Source organism: Gymnoscopelus braueri, assembly GCF_963280865.1.
Source record: "Gymnoscopelus braueri genome assembly, chromosome: 10".
Classification (NCBI taxonomy): Eukaryota; Metazoa; Chordata; class Actinopteri; order Myctophiformes; family Myctophidae; genus Gymnoscopelus; species Gymnoscopelus braueri.
In genome coordinates, this window is record NC_137611.1 from 27,936,526 (window position 1) to 27,955,649 (window position 19,124).

Genomic DNA, 19,124 nt, shown 5'->3' on the forward strand with positions numbered 1-19,124 from the left:
AGCCGTTGAGTTAGGATGACTGTAACCTCACAAGTCTCTTTTTTCACTTTCGCTTTGCTTCGTTCAGGAGAGGATGAGAGTGGTACCACTTCTACCAACAAGTATCATCATCCCAGCTCAGCAGCCAGCTTATCATAATAGTCTCTTGTGCTCTGTTGAAATTTTGAACATTTTGAAAAAACGAATAAATAAGTTGCCAAGTATAAGTCATATTGGCATGTGTGCAATCACACGGACTAAAGTGACTGTACACTGTTACATACTGTTACATATTAATATATTAAGAAAGATTGCAATGTAAATGTTTTGGCTTACAGGACTGTAGCTAAAGGCACTACCAAAACAAGGTTGCAGCTATGATGCCGTTTTCAAAAGTTGCATTTCATGTGCCAAAGCTGCTATTTGATGAACGACTCTGGCCCAAAAGTGTACACCCCTGCAGGGCAGATTGAGTCAGATTCTGGAGCAGTCTCAACCCTTTCCCTATCCAGCCCACTCCCTTACATAACCACAGGCCATTATAGGGGTGTGGTATGTACAACAGCAGTTATTAACATGGTACAAGACTAAAGCAACATTTCTTATTTGTCCATACTGAGTCAGAAAGACTGGGTAAACAGGTTTTAATGAAAAGAACTAAAGCATAGTCAGCCTTTGTGGGAGCTACTGTATGCCTGTCACCACTGAATGAGATCAAAAAATTCACAGGCACTGACTGAAGCATAATCTTTCTCAAACAAAACAAACTCCCCTAATTAGATACAAGATGAAGACAGCAAAACCTAGCTGCAATTAACAAAAAGTGTTACTTTGACATACTACTGAATTCAAAGACGTGTTCAGCAGCGAGCTGCTGAATTAGTTAATCACATCTCTCTGTATATTTGTGATGATTGATGTGATTGCATTTGATTTGTCAAAGTCACAGTGGCTTCAATAACTCTCCCAGAAAGTTGGAAAATGATTCATCTCTATCCCATGTATGCCTTTATTACCCATGGCCATGATGTCATGCAAGTCAGGCAGATTCAGTTTGGGGCAACTCACATCTGCAAGCAATTTGGATAATTTGTCCACCAAAATACAGCACAGTCAGAGCTCTCCTGTTGTTGCTGCTGTAGCAGCCTCGGTCTCAGATCCAGAGAAAACACACCCCTTCTACCGCAACATTAGAACAATGGCTTTGTTTTTTTGGACCCTAACACCAGACACACTCAAGAAATCTCCACCAGACTGTTTCGACAGCATTTAATGCATATCTTGCATATACGGACTCGGGGGGACTCCATTTAGTCCATTATGACTTGGCTCCATTTGTGTGGAAAATGGATAACGTATGGGATTTAGGGGCCTGGGGTACTCACAGTTTGCTACAGTTTGTTGGCTTGGTGTTTGTGTGCCAGCCGGTAACCTCCGGGGCAAATAACTTCATCGTAACACTTTAATCCTGTGTTTGTTTTCCTGTGGGACATGCTTTCAGTGGAAAGTTGAAAGGCCTCAGGATCTGAAGGGCTCTAAATAGTTGTCCCTTCCTTGAATGCATTTTTCTCCCAAAAGATGATGTGAAAAGAACACAGTTGATTAAAATAATTGGGGTAATGGGGTTGTTTTTGTAATAAAATGTTAGGGACCTTCCTAGATCTTTCCTTATCATATGTTGAATATATGAGCCATGACTTGGCTTTAGATGGCCTCAGATGGTCAAATACACAAAAATGTGGTTAAATAACGTGGAAAATATGGATTTTTTTTGCATTCATAGATTTTCTCAAAAGCTTTCTCAACAGCAGGGGGCGAAAGAGTAGATGGTGCTTCATGTCTGTCCATTTAATCATGTATGGCATGTTGGGCTATTGGTGAGTATAGAAATGAGGAATAACCTGCTCGAGTTGAAAGTCCAGATGTGCACAGAAAATAGCACTCAGTATTTGGGCAGAATAATTAGGCATGTTCAGGACCTACAGCCTGCAATTCCTTCACTGTCAGTATTCCCCAAGTGAATCTAAAACCCTAAGAAGCGCCTCAATCTTCCTGAAATCATGCATGGTTGAACATTTGAAATGAGCTCGCACATCAGCCTCAGGCACTGATTCAGACTTGATTGGGGCAAGGCAAGCTGCAAGTGCTTATTTATACAACGACGTCATCTGGAGGTTGGCCAGAGGGGGGAAGAGTCTGAAAAGATAGGGGGGAGGGAAAATTCCACTGTTAGATTTTCGTTTACTACATGGCTATCGATTTAAAAAGTTGATTGTACACTAATCAACAAGTTTTCTGATGCAGATTCAGAGCGCATGGTAGGCTATGTGTAGGAAAAAGACTAAAAGATAGGCTTGAGAGAGAGTGGGGGGGAAATCAAAGGGCTCCACCAACAATCTATATAATTATCATCAGCTGCTGCTTTTCCTCTCTGGCAAAGAAACACTCCATCCATTTGTAGAAATTGCCTGGGGCAACGTTACATCAAAACTAATCATAACGATTAAAATCAGCTTTTCTCTGCGAGAGGGAGGCAAGTTAGAGGCAGGAGCGAGTGTGTTCTATGTGAAAAAAAAGAAAAAGAAAAAACTAGATTTCTTTATTCGATTTTTATAAAACATAAACCCAACAAAGACCGAGGCACTGTTGCTCTGATCTGTTCTGTTCCTTTGCTCTGAGTTTTATGCTTCAGATTGGTTTAGACTGGGGCAGAGACATGAGCTAATTGTATCCTGATCTTTGCCTGGAGGGGTTTCGGAGCCCTGGAGCAAGTATTCTCTGTATTTTGTTCTGTCTACCTTAGCCAAGCTATTGCATTTCTCACTCGCGTAGCAAGGGAAGCAGATCGTGGGCTAAATCCGAGGGAAAAGGTGCCCAAAAGGCCACTTTATGCCGCTATATGTATCAGGTAAGCGGAGATTTATTTGGTTTGCTGTTATTTCCTAGGCTGGAGACTGTGGGACGGCGAGGCGCAGCCGCTTTTACGCATGTGCCAGGCGATGAGAGAGAGAGAGAGAGAGAGCGGTACAGTTCTTACAAAAAAAATACTTAACCACTTCCTGGCTATTGTTCCTTTTAGTTATCTGTCAAATTGGATGCATGGTGACTGGAGAATAAGTTTTCCGCGATTGAATCGAATAGTCGATTCGACTGTAATGTTGTTAGATTAACAGTAGATCCGTGAATTCGCTCCTGGCTTTTTTAAGTGCGATCATCTCCAAACATGATGGTCGCGTCGTCGTGTCCCCGCTGGAACAGAAACGGTAGTCGATGATGACACATAACTTGCTCAAACTGACTTTAGGAAAAGCCTTTTTTGGAGCCGACGATGTCGGCCCCATAAAGGCTTTCCCCTCAAGTCAGTTTGTCCTAAAACAGTTCCATTTCCTGACTGCCCCAGATCTTCTAATGAAAGACGCCATTGTGGAGTATAATTCCGCCGGAGGGGTTTTCTTATTTTGTAAGACAGGACGTACCTATTCGCCCCAGACGTCAATGCAGATTCTAAGAATCCTCTTTTTTTTTTTAACGCTAACGGGTTTATAGAGAGTCATATCTGTGTGGAAAGTAGGCAACATTTGAGAAACGCTGCCCTCTCGTTTCTTGCGGCTACGACTTGTTACCGTGCGCAAAGAACTCCTAGGTGTTGTATGACTGCACTGCAAATAATGGTCCACTAAGTGCACGGATCCATGCTGTCTGATACGATGATTAAATAAAGGCACGTTTTAGTTAAGTGTTAATTGGTTAAATTGATTGGTTTAATTATTATTATTATTTTACACAAAAGGTTAGCCTACATTGTGAATGTAGTTACCGGGTTATTTGTCAAGGCGCTACAGTGCAGATGCCAGCTCACATAATTGTTTTATTCAATCACAGTTTTAAATAAAAACTAAGATCACAGTATAACTTCAATTAACTCACAATATTTAAGCAATACTGCATGCCAGGTTTTACCAGTGTTGAGAAGGCGCATGAGATGTTTGTCAGATTTGGTTCCACGTTTGGACACTTGATGGCGCTATAATAACAAAAGCATCCTGAACTTGTATGCAGTCTCTCTCTCCTTACATTTTGATGTCCAATTGTATACCGTTGCTATACATTGAGATCAGGCAGCAGGTCTTGATCCGTGCTGACAAGGAAGGTGAATTTCATAAAATAACTATCTGAACATAACTTATAGTACAAAGTTGAAGGTGCTTCACTTCTTGTAAACCAGTTGATCCACTATATCTAAGCTATTAGTTATATTATTATGCTCCAGGGCACTTGTCTGTAGCCTAGTGAACACTGAACATTTATTAATTGTCCATAACCAGATCAATAGAGAAGAGTTTATCGCATCTAGTCTGTAATGCCACACTCATGGCTTGATTGAGAATAAATTGGAATTGGTGATTGAAGAGATCAGGTGACTATACCTAAGATATTACCCATGACAATGCTCTGTTGGGTATAAGATCTAACTTTGCTGCAGACTATAAATGCACTGCTAGAATGAATAGATCATTTGGATCTAGAAGCTGAGCCAAACTTTATAAACCCCCATAGAAAGTCGGCAGCACAAAGTGTGTCCTACTGCAGATTCAGTTTGTTTTCATTGGTTCATACCAAAACATAGTTTAGTTTTTTTGTCTCCCTGTGCATTTACATTAATTCAGTGCACATTAAGTGTCTGAGAAAAAATATCAGAAAATAATTTTAATTCAGCTGTGGTCAGCTCTTGCCAGCTCGTATGCAAACCTTGCCTTTTTTGCTCTGGCAACTTTTATTTCTACTGGGCAACAATTCAGCCTTTCTCTAGAATGCTTAACTGATCACTTTGTGCTTGCCCCAAAAAAAGAAAAGGATTTGCACAGAGGTTTAACGTCTGAAGTTGTGATGCTGACATGGTGCAAACCACAGGCAATGTAGCTAATAACACCACCTTTCATCTGATCAAAATAGCTCATGGATGTTCTTAAACTCCTTGTTGCACCCACACACCACATGCTAATCTGTTTGAATCTTCCTAACATAACTATGATTTCTATCTTTGCTGTTTGCGAAATATGAATGGTAGTGGCACTGTTACTTGTATGCTTGGCAGCAAAAGCCAATGAGTTAGAAAGCAAAATCATTATTACATGTTGCACTGCTAGTTTAAACGCATGGTTATCTGCAATAGCTGGATAATGAGCTGAAACGGTCCCAAGTGTTTATTTGGACACTAGTAAGGTAATTCATGTATTAAAAGTAGGAAGAACGTTTCATAAAATGTTGCACACTCCTCCAGCTAATCAGAGTTTAGTATTCCGTCTACAACATCAGTGCTATGAACGGAATTTTGTGTTTTGAAAAGTCCTGTTGTATGTGTATTTCTTTTGCCGTTATTACCTACTATTAACCAGCTATGTTTTAGGACATCTCACAACTTGTCTGCAGTGAGTGAAGTGAAGTTACGAGTCTATATGGCTGTTGTGGACATTTGAAACAAATGGCCACAGGCTAAGAAGCAGAGACAACCCATCCAGATTATGTAAATACTAGTCTGACTGCCTCCAACTGAATGTTAATGCTCCGATCTGAAATGCTAATTCTGTCTGGTATATGTTGAAACTCTGACGGGTTGCATGATGGGATAGAGATTTGAGAGCTGGTTGGGATGCTGAGGCTGACTCCAGTAGGCCCTGTAATTATTGCACATTATTAATGCTAAAGCATGACCTGATTGAAGCATGGGCTCCCTTATCTACCGACTACTTTCTATTCCCCCGCTCGTTGTGGCTTGTAATGTTCCTTGACATGTCAGGGGAAAATGTTAAAATATGTTATTGTACACAAGACCAGTGCATAAAAAGGCTTCAAACCACTGGAGGAAAACAAAACGAGGGTAGTCCAAGAACTCCAGGCTTTGATGCGCTGTGCCAGTTTTTGATTTGTTTGAGCATGCTGTGGCATTGATGCAGTCAACAAAATTACTCGAGTTGGGTAAATAAGCAAGCCAGTGAAGTCACTAAGCACAGTGGTCCAGTTTTGTTTTCCAAGAGCTGGGAACGTAGGAACAGTAGTAAGTTACATTGCACAAAGCAAGACGTTTCACACTACAGTAGATGTGGTGCCACTGTACTGAATTAAAAATGGCAACAGGTAGGAAGACTTTACAGGGTACACACAATAAAATCCTCAGTTTGTTTGTCCATCTATAACTCCAATACAATAAATACATTTGTACACTCTTGGAGTTAAAGTAAGCCTGAGGGTTTTACTGTGTAGAATACCTGTACAGGTCTATGATTGATGCTACACTACAGTGTTTCTGAGAGGATGAAATGTCACACTGACCAGTGACCACTGCAGGCTCAGATCTGGAAGACATTCACAATTACATACAGTAATAATTGTGACTGGTGGCCAGTGGGCCACACAGTCAAATAGGCAAGACATGTGTTAAGTATCTCCACTGCTATCACCAGTCAGAATGATGGCATGATATACTGTACTCGCACGATCACACCCTCCCATTGTTGCGTTCTCTCTCTCTCTGTCATACACACAACTTTCTGTAATGCCTAACAGATTCTGCAGTCAATACACCTTTTGCAATGACAAGGCTTTGAGGAAATCCAATTCCACTGAGCTGTTTTCAGAACTTTCCACTGACACACTCACACACACACCACCACCATCTCCTCAAATTAGTCAGGGAACAAATTACCTGCATTCGGAGTGTGATCCCACGCACTTTGCCGGCTCCCTTACCCAGGTCCCCTTTTGAAGAGCAGCCATGTGATTTCTCTCTTTTTCTTGCCCTGCAGGCCCCCTTGCCTTCTGCAAGGGATTCTGGAGTTGAATTTTAAAACTATGCATGGCTGCTGCCTGCGCTTATCAGCGCGTGCACAAACGGCATGCAAATCAGGGCAGGATCACACACCGCAGTAGAGGCCTACACTCAAAGGCAGGCTTAATTGCTAATTGGGTATCTAGGTGTGAAAGCACCACTGCCAACGAAAAGTAAAAGTGTGGATGTTTTAAGGCCAGCGGTTGAACTAATTAATTTTATTCTGAATGTTATTAAAAAATGTGAATTCCCTGCATTTCCTAAGAAAAAATATAGTGCTGTAAAGTGTTGTGAGGAATACTTACCAGCACAGATATGCCTTTTTGTGCTTTGGTCTTGTGTTCCAAGGTTGCACTATTAGTGTAGTGTCTTTGCAATGATAATCCAATCATCACAGTTGAAGTAAATACTTTGTTTTATCATTATAAATGTAGGGTGTATCTTTCCTGTCTAGTGAAAAAGCCAAACATGGGACCTACTGTCTGTGACAAAAAAATGTTTTTAAACAGACCACTGCTGTATAATATGCAAGGGACCGATTAGCTTTAAGGTGTGTGACATGCTACTTGATGTCATGATGCTTATCCAGTTTGATTATAAAACCACAAATATACATGGCACTTTTTTTTTTTGGCAAAAGAGCAGACTACCCCGGTTTATTAAAATGTAATGTAGTTTAACGTACACCTGTATTGTCCATGTTCACTTGTGCATTGTTTGAAAGGGAAATGCCACCACAGATTGCCTTGTCAGTGAAAAGGTCTTGAGGTGCAGTGCTGAAGGTCTGAATAAAGGTCATGGTGCTGGGGTCAGTGATGCCCTGTGGACATTTTGTCCAGGTGACTGGTCTAGTGAAAATGCAGTGCCAGAAATACAGTTTTTGGTTTTTTTAATTAGCCTTTGAATATGCCTTGTGTAGCCGAACTTTGGGTTTTATACCCACTGTTGTAGGAACTATGAGGGTTTCATTGATTCATTCATTGCTGCGCATAGCACAGTGCAGCTTTGGGTGCAGAAAGATGGAACAATGCAACGGCGACATAGGACGGGAGGGGACAATTTATGGAGAACTCCAAAGGGCAAAGGCCAACGTTGAAAGTCCACATAGTGCTGTCCGCCCTTTGGCACCCATAATGATCGCTGTGTTGGGAAGAAACGCGCAGAGCATTTCAATTCAGGAAAATGCGACACGCATACCTTCCATTAAAACAGCGACAGCCCCAAAAAGACCCGGAGGCGCTACAATGCGAACGTTATCGGGGGCTTTGACTTCTCCCAGCCATTGCATAGAAGCTGCTCCGTGTGACTGGCTGCCACGACACTTCTCTCTTCCCCCGGTGTGTGTGTGTGTGTGTGTGTGTGTGTGTGTGAGCTGCACTTCTAGACAACCTCTCTGTGTATTTGTCAGGTGTGGGACTGGGGACACGACAGCATCCATCTATCTAAACTTGAGGGAGTCTTGCGTTGCGATGGACGAAACGGATGTCATGGACCTAACGCATCAGAAAACGAGAAAGCGACCGCGTCCAATCAGTTCCGTGGACGAGTCCGCGGTACACGCGTCCCTGAAACGCGTCCCGCTCCGAGCGGCGGAGTGCAGGGACCCCTCCTCGCTCAGGGACCCCTCGCTCATGTTCACAGTGAGAGGAGAGCCTTTACCTGCAGCATCTCTGAAGCAAAATGATCGTCATTCCGTGACTTCCTCTCCAACCACAGTTATGCCAGCGCAGGTAAACGCGTAAAGTCCGATATGTGTATAGCGCTGTGATCTGGACACCGTTGTAGTGGAGGATCGTGATTCGTGACCCGACCGGTCACTTTTACTAGCCTGTGAGGGTGGAATCCTCCAAAACACATTGTTTTTAGCCTGTTTGTTTTATTTGATGCAATGCTGACTGATTTTCGTAGATTGTTGCGTCTGTATTCAGTCGCATATTGTGGCATGCACTGGGGCTAATCCAATTTGCTATGGCTGCGACGCATAACCTATGTTTGCAGTAGTTTGATCTTATTTTCACAACAAATTGTAAATTAAATTGGCTATTAGGCTACTATCCTACAAAGATTGATTTAACCAGAAAGATGACGTTTTAAATATTTGTATTCTCAAAATGACGGGTCTCAAACTTTTTCCTTTTTTTTTCTTTGGGGGAGGGGGGGGGGGGGGGCGTGTATTTGTAGGCTACTAAAGATTGTAAAGAGAGATTGTAAGAGTCTCTCCTAATTGTGTTTTTAGGTTAATGGGTGACAATTCTCTAAATCAAATCCTATTACATTATTCAAATCTAGACTGATTATTGCTCATTGGCTGTGAGATTGATGCTCCAAATTAATTTGGTTTTGGAAGATTATTGCCCACAGATATGGATGGCTGTGGATTGTGGCAGGATTCAGGTCAAGGTCAGGCTGCTCTAACTTGGAGAGTTCCTCTGTTGCAGACAGTCCTGATCCTGATAATGAAGTCTGTGGAGAGGATATCATTACAGATTTTACAATACATTCTCATGATGAACCATGTTGCTGGTATATTATAATAAGAAAATGAGTGACAACATAAGAAAATGTTGTATCCACTCTGCTCAAGTCATTAACCTTCATCTGTATTTTGAATTAAAAGAAAACATGAAATATTTAAATATGTATGAACTGTCTGTTACCTGTTTAATAACATTGTGTCCCGTGGCTTGCATTTGTTATAGGATCATCGCTCCAGCATGTCCAGGCCCATGATCACCCGGTCACCAGCCTCTCCCATGAGTAACCAGGGCATCCCAACACCTGCACAGCTCACCAAGTGCAACGCCCCCGTGCACATCGATGTGGGCGGACATATGTACACCAGCAGTCTGGCCACTTTAACAAAGTACCCAGAATCAAGGTGAGTCTGTTCCTGATCTAGATCATAGACTGCACAGTAAAATCCTCAGTGTTAATTTAACTCGGAGTGTACAAATGGTCTAAATCGGGTATTGTTGTAAGTGTTTGGGCCAATTGTGTCCTGTGTAGGCCATAGCTTGTGTAAGGAAAAGGGGATTATTCAGTTTGATAGTGAGTTGATTCTGCTCAAGCCAGTGGTTTTATGTCTGCACTAATAGAGCTGCCTCACCGCTTAATGTCATCTGCTGACAGCTCAGGCAAATGTCAAATCTCATCCAGTCACAGTGTATTCTCATGGGCAACGATTTGATGTTTCGACCAAAGCATCTATCCCCAATACACTCTCAAGAATTGAACAACATCAGTTGCTTTTCAATTTATCTGATAGCAAGTAGATATAAATTGGCTCCTCGTGACTCGCAGCCCACATTTTATTTTGACTGGTAAACATTTGCACAGGCCTCAAGATCCAGAATGCAGCAACACACAGACAAAAGCAGCTCAGTTATTCTGACAGATGTCACAGCAGCAGTAAAGGGCCAAAGGGCACAGGGCCATCTGGAGGCTGGGAGGCTGTACTGTCACCCAGGGCTCAGCCCTGAGGGTGGCTCTCTGCCTCAGGCACCTCTCTCTACCAGCTGGCCCTGACCTCTCCATCAGACTGTTTGTCTTATCTCCCAATTTTCTTCCTTCTTTCTTTTATTTTCTTTTATTTCTTTGTCTTTTCTCGGTCTGGCTGTTCGTATAATTGGCCTATTTGTCTGCCTGCCCACATGTTGTGTGTGCTCTCTCTCTTGTGCAAAAGTGTGAAACAACACTGAACACTCTGGAGCTCACTGAATTAGTCGCACTACTCTCTGCACATGCTCCCAGGTCATTGTGTCTTTATTGAGTCATGCATGTACGTGCGCACGCACGCATAGTTGCACACACACACAGACAGACCTAGTGTCATTTCAAAGAGACTAAAATCTCTGTGGCGGCAATGATTAGATAACAGTATTAACCCATTAAGGCCTGAGACCGATTCTTACTAATGTCTTCTAAATTCAAACAGTTTTCTGAAAAAACATATGTTTCTATATCAGTGGTGTGCTCAAACGTTTTCATGTCAAGGACCCCCCAAAATGATATGTATTTGGCTGCGGACCCCCATCTCCAAATATTTTGAGCTACAAAAATAGATCTACAAGCTCGTAGCGCGGCAGGTGCCGCGCTATGAGCTTGTAGATCTGCTATTTTTGAATAGCCAAAGTGTAAAAGAATGCTTTTTTTTAAAGCTCAAATCAAAGAAGTGACACAGATGCGTTCCAGGTCTTAAAAGGTTAAAATGCAGTATAGATGCAAAGTGCCATTTCAAGCCAACACAGACTTGTTAGAAATGAGAAAGCTGCAAGGGGTCTAGACTTTTGAAAATTCACCTAATTGTTTTATCACGCTTGGAGTTGGAACAGAACGGCAAGTTTGGTGATGTTTTGGACAAACTGTCATTGGTTTATGGCCAAATTTGCCAATAGGCGTGCCATCAGTTTGGATGTATTGTCTTATGCCATGCCAATTTTGTAGTGGCCCCTAGTCAAGAATGAAACTTTCATGGTATCTTTCAGGTATATTTCTAGACATGCAGTACACGTTTTGTTTTGACTGTTTACTTTTTGTTGACTGGTTGTTGACTGGTCTATTTATGTGCTTAGTAAGTTCATTGCTCAATATCTTCGAAACTAAATAAAATATCAGCAAGTTGTATGTTAGTTCTATTTCCCTTGTACCTCCTTCCTTGCTAACCTTCCACCCAACTCCATCCCACCCCCCCCCCACCTCTGTCTGCTGGCAGAATCGGCCGTCTATTTGATGGCACAGAGCCCATAGTCCTGGACAGCCTGAAGCAGCACTACTTCATTGACAGAGATGGACACATGTTCCGCTACATCCTCAACTTCCTCAGGACGTCCAAACTCCTCATCCCAGATGACTTCAAAGTGAGTGACTGACCATCCCACACACACTGCCAAGTCCCCCATCAGCCAGTCAGCATTCCCACAACTTGGGTTTTATAAAATGATTTTCTAGCTATGGAATGCCCCGAGTCCATGGTCCTCCTTGAACCGATACAAACGATTCCCATGCTGGTGATGAAATAATATACCGTAGGGCTGTTCCAAAACCAGCCACCAAGAAATTCAGCTCCAACTGACTTGTTGCCCTTTGGCTATTAGTGGCCAAAGATTGGGAAGCGGCAAATATAGATTTGGTTAAAAAAAAATGTACGTGACCACTTTGTTAGATTTCTTCGGTTTTAAGCAGCAAATATCCATAAACGAGGGGGTGATCCTCACTGTATGTGACACATTCGAATTCCAGTCTTCCTAGTCTTGTGTGTCCTTTAGTCCTTAATTACTAAACTTACCCTGAGAGAAAATAAATAATCACCTTATCTGATGGACTGTCCGCAGTTTGACTCAATCAGTGGAAAGTATGTCAGCTAAAATAAGCAAAGACAATGCAGGCTCAAGTTCAGGCTGAGGACAAACATTCACTTTGGATGGATTTTGAGAGGAGCTTGAGAAAATTGGTATGTGCTGTAGTAGGGTTTTAGGCCCTGCAGCACTAGTGGGTAAAAGATCTGCACTTATGCCCCACGCAGCCCTGTGTTTGATGTCGCACTAGATCTCTTCTACTCTGCATCTTTGTAATTCTGCTGAATGGTATCTCTGTTGGGGTTTTTGCTTGTTCGTGTAGAACCATGGTTTTCAAACTTTCGCTGTGAACCATTTACTTTTTTTTTCATCACAACCTCAAACTTGTATTGCAGGCTTTTCTCCAGGCTGGTTGAATGTACAGTGCTTTGAGGCTACTAAAGCCTACTAACCTAATGATGTTCAGACTTGGAAAGATTTTGACAACTATAACATAAAAGCTTTAATCTAACATTCATCCTGGAATGCCAATTACAAATGTTAATTGTAATATTGTTATTACGAGATATCACATTGCACATGTTCTTTATGTTAAGTTTCTCTCATCATTCCAAAATCCGTCATGTGCTCTGTGCTGCTCTCTGCAGGACTTCAGCCTGCTGTATGAGGAGGCACGGTACTTTCAGTTGCAGCCCATGCTGGCTGAGCTGGAGCGCTGGCGCCAAGACAAAGAACTGGCCCGGGTGTCGCGCCCCTGTGAGTGCCTGGTGGTGCGCGTGGCGCCCGAACTGGGCGAGAGGATCACGCTAAGCGGCGACAAGGCCCTCATCGAAGATGTCTTCCCCGAGATTGGGGACGTCATGTGCAACTCTGTCAATGCCGGCTGGAACCACGACTCGACACACGTCATCCGCTTCCCGCTCAATGGATACTGCCACCTCAACTCTGTCCAGGTAATGGGAATGGTTTTCTCTGTTGGAAAAAGTACGGACGATGAGCATATAATTCCTTTTCCACCTATTTTCTGTTTTGCTATTGTGACTCAAAAGTTGTGAAGTTTTAAAAATGACCTAATCCAATCATATTCGAAGAAAACGTTTTTTTGATTCATTGATTGAATACTTTTGCAACAGTTTGCAAATAGTACAGTGATTTAAAGGATGACTCAAGAAGCCCTAAGAGCTTGTTTCCATTGTGGTCCTGTAATTGTGTCTACTGTAGTTTGTTAAAGCATGGAGCACAAGTTCACTTTTTCTTATCCTCTCAGGAGCTTGCAGGTGACTAGCCTCTCCTCCCCATCCACCCCTGCTATCTCCCCTTACTACACTCAACAAACTTATCTTTTTTGGTGGTTGAAAAGCAAACACCAGCTAATATACACACAAATGACACCAATCAATCCACTAAGTGATAGTTTGGGGTACCTTTTTATTTTTCAACTTGACAATGGCTTCTGTCGAACTTCCTTCCTTTTGCTTCTTCAACAAATACGTTTAATCCATAAAGGTTCTCCCACAGTGACAAAGTGAACGTGCAGTTTTCATGTTAAGTTTGTGATCATATTTCAGCGATTATCAATTCATAACCTGATGACGCATTTGTGGTGGAAAATCCTCAGATACTAGGGGTGTGCCGATATATCGTCCCGCGATATATCGCGATGTTTTACAATAATAATAATCAGGCATGCAAACAGCCCGAGGTGAAAAGGGTGACAACATGTTGTTTTTTTTTCGGGTCAGGTGTCAGCTGAAAAGCTACAAGTTTCCATGTCTGAATAATGCAAAAACAGAATTATTTGTTTGCATTTGCTTTTTTTCTCCCCCATATATTTTCATAATAAAAAAGTGCGTATCGTATCGAAATCGTATCGAAGTTGTGAGCCCAATATCGTATCGTTTCGTGAAATTAGTGTATCGGCACACCCCTATCAGATACACATCAATAAGTGAAACTAGAGAGGCACTATTGAAAATATTTCACAATGCCTTGGACTGTGTCTTGATTTGAGGAAGTCGAGTCCCTACCTCCTTCCCAGAAACACACAAACAAACCCCTCTGTGAAGTGAGTGAGTCGCAGAGGGGAAAGAGAGAGAGCGAGAGAGTGAGCACGCTCCCTGGCAGGTTGTCCCCAGGCAGGGCCCATAATCCTGTTTGGTTATTAAAGCACGCCGGCGGTGGATGCTGTATCTGCGGCTAATGGAGGCAGGGTGGGGAGGGGGGGGGGCAGAGAGAGACTGCCAGCAGAGGGGACCTTTGTAGTTTTGGCGGGGGGCTTGGGCCCGGGGCTGGGGGAGAAATGGGGGAGAGGGGCGTTGCTGTGCAGCCCACACTGAGCCAAGTGGCAGAGAGAAAGCCTCGCTGCTCCCTGGGGCCTCTTTGATGGAATGTGATCCTACAGCCCCGCCGGCCACGTCTGTAGATGTCTGCAAGGCTGTGAGCTCAGAAACGGTTACATGTGTGCATATACATATGCGCACGCGGATACACACATGCTCAAATGCACAGTACACACACACACACCGCAAAACAATTAAAATGAGGCAAAATGTGGGGCTCTTGTGAGGGGGGGGTTGTATAACCACTTCCCAACAAATTGTTCTCCTCCTTTCATCCGCAATCCATACACAAATCTGCGTCATTGCGTTACCTTATTCCCATTGTCTCCTGCGATCTCCAATGCTTGACAGCAGTAGCTGTACCTCAGCGATTTACAGGCTACAAACATCTTGGATGCATTCCAAGTTGGATACAATCTATGCAAGTCTGCAGAATTGCATTATTCTTTCCCAAAAATGTTATTGACCACAATCCTTCTTGCAACAAATACACAACATTCTTGGCAACATACTGAAACGCCACAATGCATGTTTAATACATACGCCTCGTCGAGTAGCTCACTCTTAGCCAAAGGGTAAGGCTCTGCAGGGCAAGGCAGGGCCTGCCAGGTTGACATTGTCTATAGCACATCATTTGAGCTATGCATCTAGTTCTGCTGACTTTGTTGTGGAAACTGCTATTGCTTTATAAAGTTTGCTCCTCCATAATGAGCGGCGTCATCAGCATCTTTCTTCCCTCTGCTATCACCAGGTTCTGGAGCGTTTGCAGCAACGCGGCTTTGAGATCGCCGGCTCCTGTGGGGGAGGTGTGGACTCATCCCAATTCAGCGAGTACGTCCTGAGGAGGGAACAACTGAGGAGGACGAATCAGCGAGGACCGAACTCAAACAGGATAAAACAGGAGCAGCTGGACTAGAAACCTCCTGACCAGAGGATGCTAGACTTTTCAGTGGCAGCCAAGCGCTCAACGCAGCAGAAGCGCGGTGGACTCCGTTTTGGTTTGTTTCTTTGTTGATGTTTTTTTTCCCTCCCTACCCTGAGAACCATCTAGACTCCAGAGAAAAAAGAGGTGCAACAGGAGCATTTTTTATTTTTTTTGCCATAAGAAGATACAAGACATTTGATAAGTCTGAGATCTCAAAGACATTAGTGATTGTCTAGCCCCCATCAACAGATTTTTAAAAGGATTTATATATGCTGGATCCCCAAATAAAGTTTGTTTTAAAACTTGGAACCTACATTAGGTTGAATATGATTTTATATTTTCCCCATATAAATTAAAAGGGTGTGATTGCTCATGTAGAAACTTGCATAGCCAAACATCAGTCATTTAATTTGATTTGGTTTGGTTTGACCACTGGCATATTGACTACAGTAGGTCTACTTTTCCTTTACTATAAAAAAAAAAGTTCAATGTAATCTGTTGCTTACAGTATGGGAGTTCTGGGTGGTCATAAACAACACATTCCAGCTGAACAGAACGTGATTTTTACTTTGCTATTTTGTTGTTAAAGAGGATATTGAGTATGATGATACCAATGAAGTGGTTCTACTTTAATGGTTATCTGATTAAAAGTTTTATTGGATTATGATATTAAATATAGTTCACATTACTAGCATCAAAAAGTATGTCATAAACCATTCTATTCCTCAGTAAAAGAAAATAATTTAGTAAATTATGATTATAATGTCACACCAACATTGTTGAGGAGGGTGAACAACGAACCTCCCATAAACTACCTTGGGGAATGTTTGATTGGATCATAACATAAGTAATGACTTGTAAATGCTATTTGTCTCTGTATACCGTATGTATTTGTGTTTTTTTTATATTACGTCTTTTTAAGGCAAACTGGTTGCCTGAGACATGACTGAACAGCTTAAAGCTTATACGACCCAATCAAAGATCACTTTTACTCTTAAGCACATGTTGATATGAAGTTGAATATAAAGTATCTTTAACATGACTGACCAACCTACGCTCCCTAGATTTGAGAAGAGGAATGTAGTACAAAAAAGTCAAATAAATCTTCAATGAAAGTTGTTATGATGGTTTCCTGTGTCTCTCCATACTATCACACATTGTCTCTATATTTCAGCACTGCCTGAAATCACACTTGAAGCACAAGTTTCAATTTGAGTACAAACGTGCTTAAAACACTTGCCATTAGTGTTGTAATTGACTGTAAAACTGAACATGCATACACTTTATTATTTTAAGTTGTAGGTATAAGCAATAGGTTCCATACTTAAGTATAGTATGGTTATTAAATAGTAATATCGGTATATCAATCCTAAACTTAGGGTTTTCACTCAAAATAATGTATATTGAACAGATGGGAATGATATACAATAGTTTGTATCATATGCAGGGCTTTTGCTCTCTACATTCAAAGAGGTAAAGCTATCCTTACCAAGGCAGTAGTGTACTTTGGAGGATTTATGTTTAAGCATTGGTGGCTAGATGGGGCATTCTTTACTTAGTTATATTGAATAAAGCAGACTTCTCCATGCAAGTCCTGTCAGTTGTGCTTTCACATATCCCTGCAGGGCCAAAATCCAAAGTGAAATCCCACACGGAGTGCTGTTGTCTTGTCTTCATCCCTTTTGGCAGAATCTCCACTTTCTTTGGCTATCTATGGCTTATGCTATATGCCTCCCTTTCAACCCTCTTTGCCCTAGATTCCCTGACTGTTATTCTCACAGGCTAGAGGTCTTAGCTATGTGCTATGCAGAATTGCTCCAAAATCCTTCTGGCAAATTTCCATAGCAAGTAGGCATAATAATTAAAGAGTAGGTATCAAACAGGAGGTCAGTCAACCATTTTCGAAAGGCGTGTTCAGTTTAGTTGAGAGTTTAGTTTAGAGCTCAGGTTGTCACAATTGCTCTGTAATATTCCTTTCTATTGCATGAGAAATCGATCTCTAAAATGAGTAATTATGGAAATTCCTAATATATAATGGTGTCTAGCCATATACGCCTATAGGCCTGGTTTACAATATACACTGAGTCGGGTAATTCAGTCTGTGAAGTCACTGAGGCGTTCATTTTCTGGTCCAGTGAAGGCCTATATCTTCTTTCCTTTATGTAGCCTGTTGAAGCGCCACATATTCTCCTTCCTCAGAACCTTCCAATATTCCCTGTCGTCTTGCTCCAGCTCATGCAGTTTCTTAGGAAGTCCCAAGTTTATTTGGAAAAGCCACTCTGGGTATTCCTCAGGGGGCTTCAACTGAGGGTCTTCTCCCTGCTTAAAGATGTTTACTCCTACAGCATAAGCTGTGAGCTTCACAGGGTCTTTACACACCTCTGGACCTTTAAGTTCTTCTTTGGCCATGCCTTTCCCCTTTTTGGACACAACTTTCTTCGCGTATCCACATGCCGGAACTCTGCATAATCGGTTCATACAAAACCCCGTTGCTGTGTTGGTTGTTGTTTGCAAAGCTGTCCGAAATAAACGGTTATACGCCGACATAGTTACTTAAATACCTAACAAAATACACAGATAGCATGCGTTTGTTTGACTTTCATGCGTTTTTTTACTTCCCGGTCATCTCTTCGTAATTGAAGCCTCTTTAATGAAGTACTAGAGTTCGTCGCACCTATAGCACTGCCAATCCAACAGATATGTCTGAGTCATTGTGTCGGGGGCTTTGTCAGAGTCCCTGTCTGTCTGTGTCCCTTTTGTGCCCATATATGGAGATCTCATATCTGTCTGTATACCTGTGTCCCTTTTATGCCCATATATGGAGAGCCCTGATGTCATCAGTATATGCCCATATATTGGCATGCCCATATATGGCCATATCGGTCGGATCAGTGGTTCTGGACAACCCCTTAAACAAACTACTCGGCGAAGGGCACCGCACGCTCTTGAGTGAGTCCTTGCTAATGCCGCGCGGAGTTTGACGTCGGTCGGTCCCATATATGCACATGACCATATATGGGCATAGTGGTCGGATCTGTGGCTCTGGACAACCGGATCTCCATAATATGCCTACCGGTATATTGGACGATTGGACGTATTGGGTTTGTTTATGGTTATATCTATATGGAGATCTCTGCATCTGTCTGTCTACGTGTGTTGGCATATCCATATATGGACATATCGGTCGGATCAGTGCTTCTGGACAACTGCTTATCCAAACTGCTCGACGGTGGGCACCGCACTCCCTTGAATCCTTGTTGATGCATGTGCCGAGTTTGAAGTCGGTCGGTCCCATACTGTATATGCATGCACATGACCATATATGGGCATAATGGTCAACGCAATCACCACATTTGCCTATATGGGCGTATGGGGTTTGTTTATGATTATGTCCGAGTCATAGTGATATGCCTATATATGGGCGTATGTACTTCTGAGTTATAGTGACGTGGCCGTGGTCCATATGGGCGTATCGGGTTTGTTTATGGTTATGTCTGAGTCAGAGTGACGTGTGTTTGTTTACATTAGGACGGCGCCGGCCTAGTCTATGATAATGTGTTTTTAATTCCAGGACAGGGTTCAGGTACACTCCAAGTACACTTGTGCCCGGGGCAAAGCCCGGCACGAACGTCACGCAAAACCTGGCACGAACGTCACGCGAATCCCAACACAAACATCTCAAGCCCTGCCTATCACTCAAGGAGTCTGATAGACCTACCAGAGACGCCTAGAACCGATGCCTCTGCCTCAGACCTTACGGT

General features: G+C 42.5%; 1 protein-coding gene across 1 annotated transcript; it reads left to right on the forward strand.

Moving 5' to 3' along the window:
- Nucleotides 1-2,276: 2,276 nt before the first annotated feature.
- On the forward strand, nt 2,277-16,483 carry LOC308094031 (BTB/POZ domain-containing protein KCTD1). Its single transcript, XM_080440470.1, has 5 exons — nt 2,277-2,887; nt 9,505-9,683; nt 11,517-11,661; nt 12,747-13,052; nt 15,190-16,483. The coding sequence occupies exons 1-5, from the start codon at nt 2,879-2,881 to the stop codon at nt 15,352-15,354; spliced, it is 804 nt and encodes a 267-aa protein (XP_080296596.1). The 5' UTR covers nt 2,277-2,878; the 3' UTR covers nt 15,355-16,483.
- Nucleotides 16,484-19,124: the final 2,641 nt, after the last annotated feature.

What these genes read in the sequence shown, in the direction of transcription:
- LOC308094031 (XM_080440470.1), top strand. An exon ending in ACAAAGTACCCAGAATCAAG is followed by an intron (nt 9,684 to 11,516) that starts GTGAGTCTGTTC and finishes GTCTGCTGGCAG; the next exon opens with AATCGGCCGTCTATTTGATG. An exon ending in GCCACCTCAACTCTGTCCAG is followed by an intron (nt 13,053 to 15,189) that starts GTAATGGGAATG and finishes TGCTATCACCAG; the next exon opens with GTTCTGGAGCGTTTGCAGCA.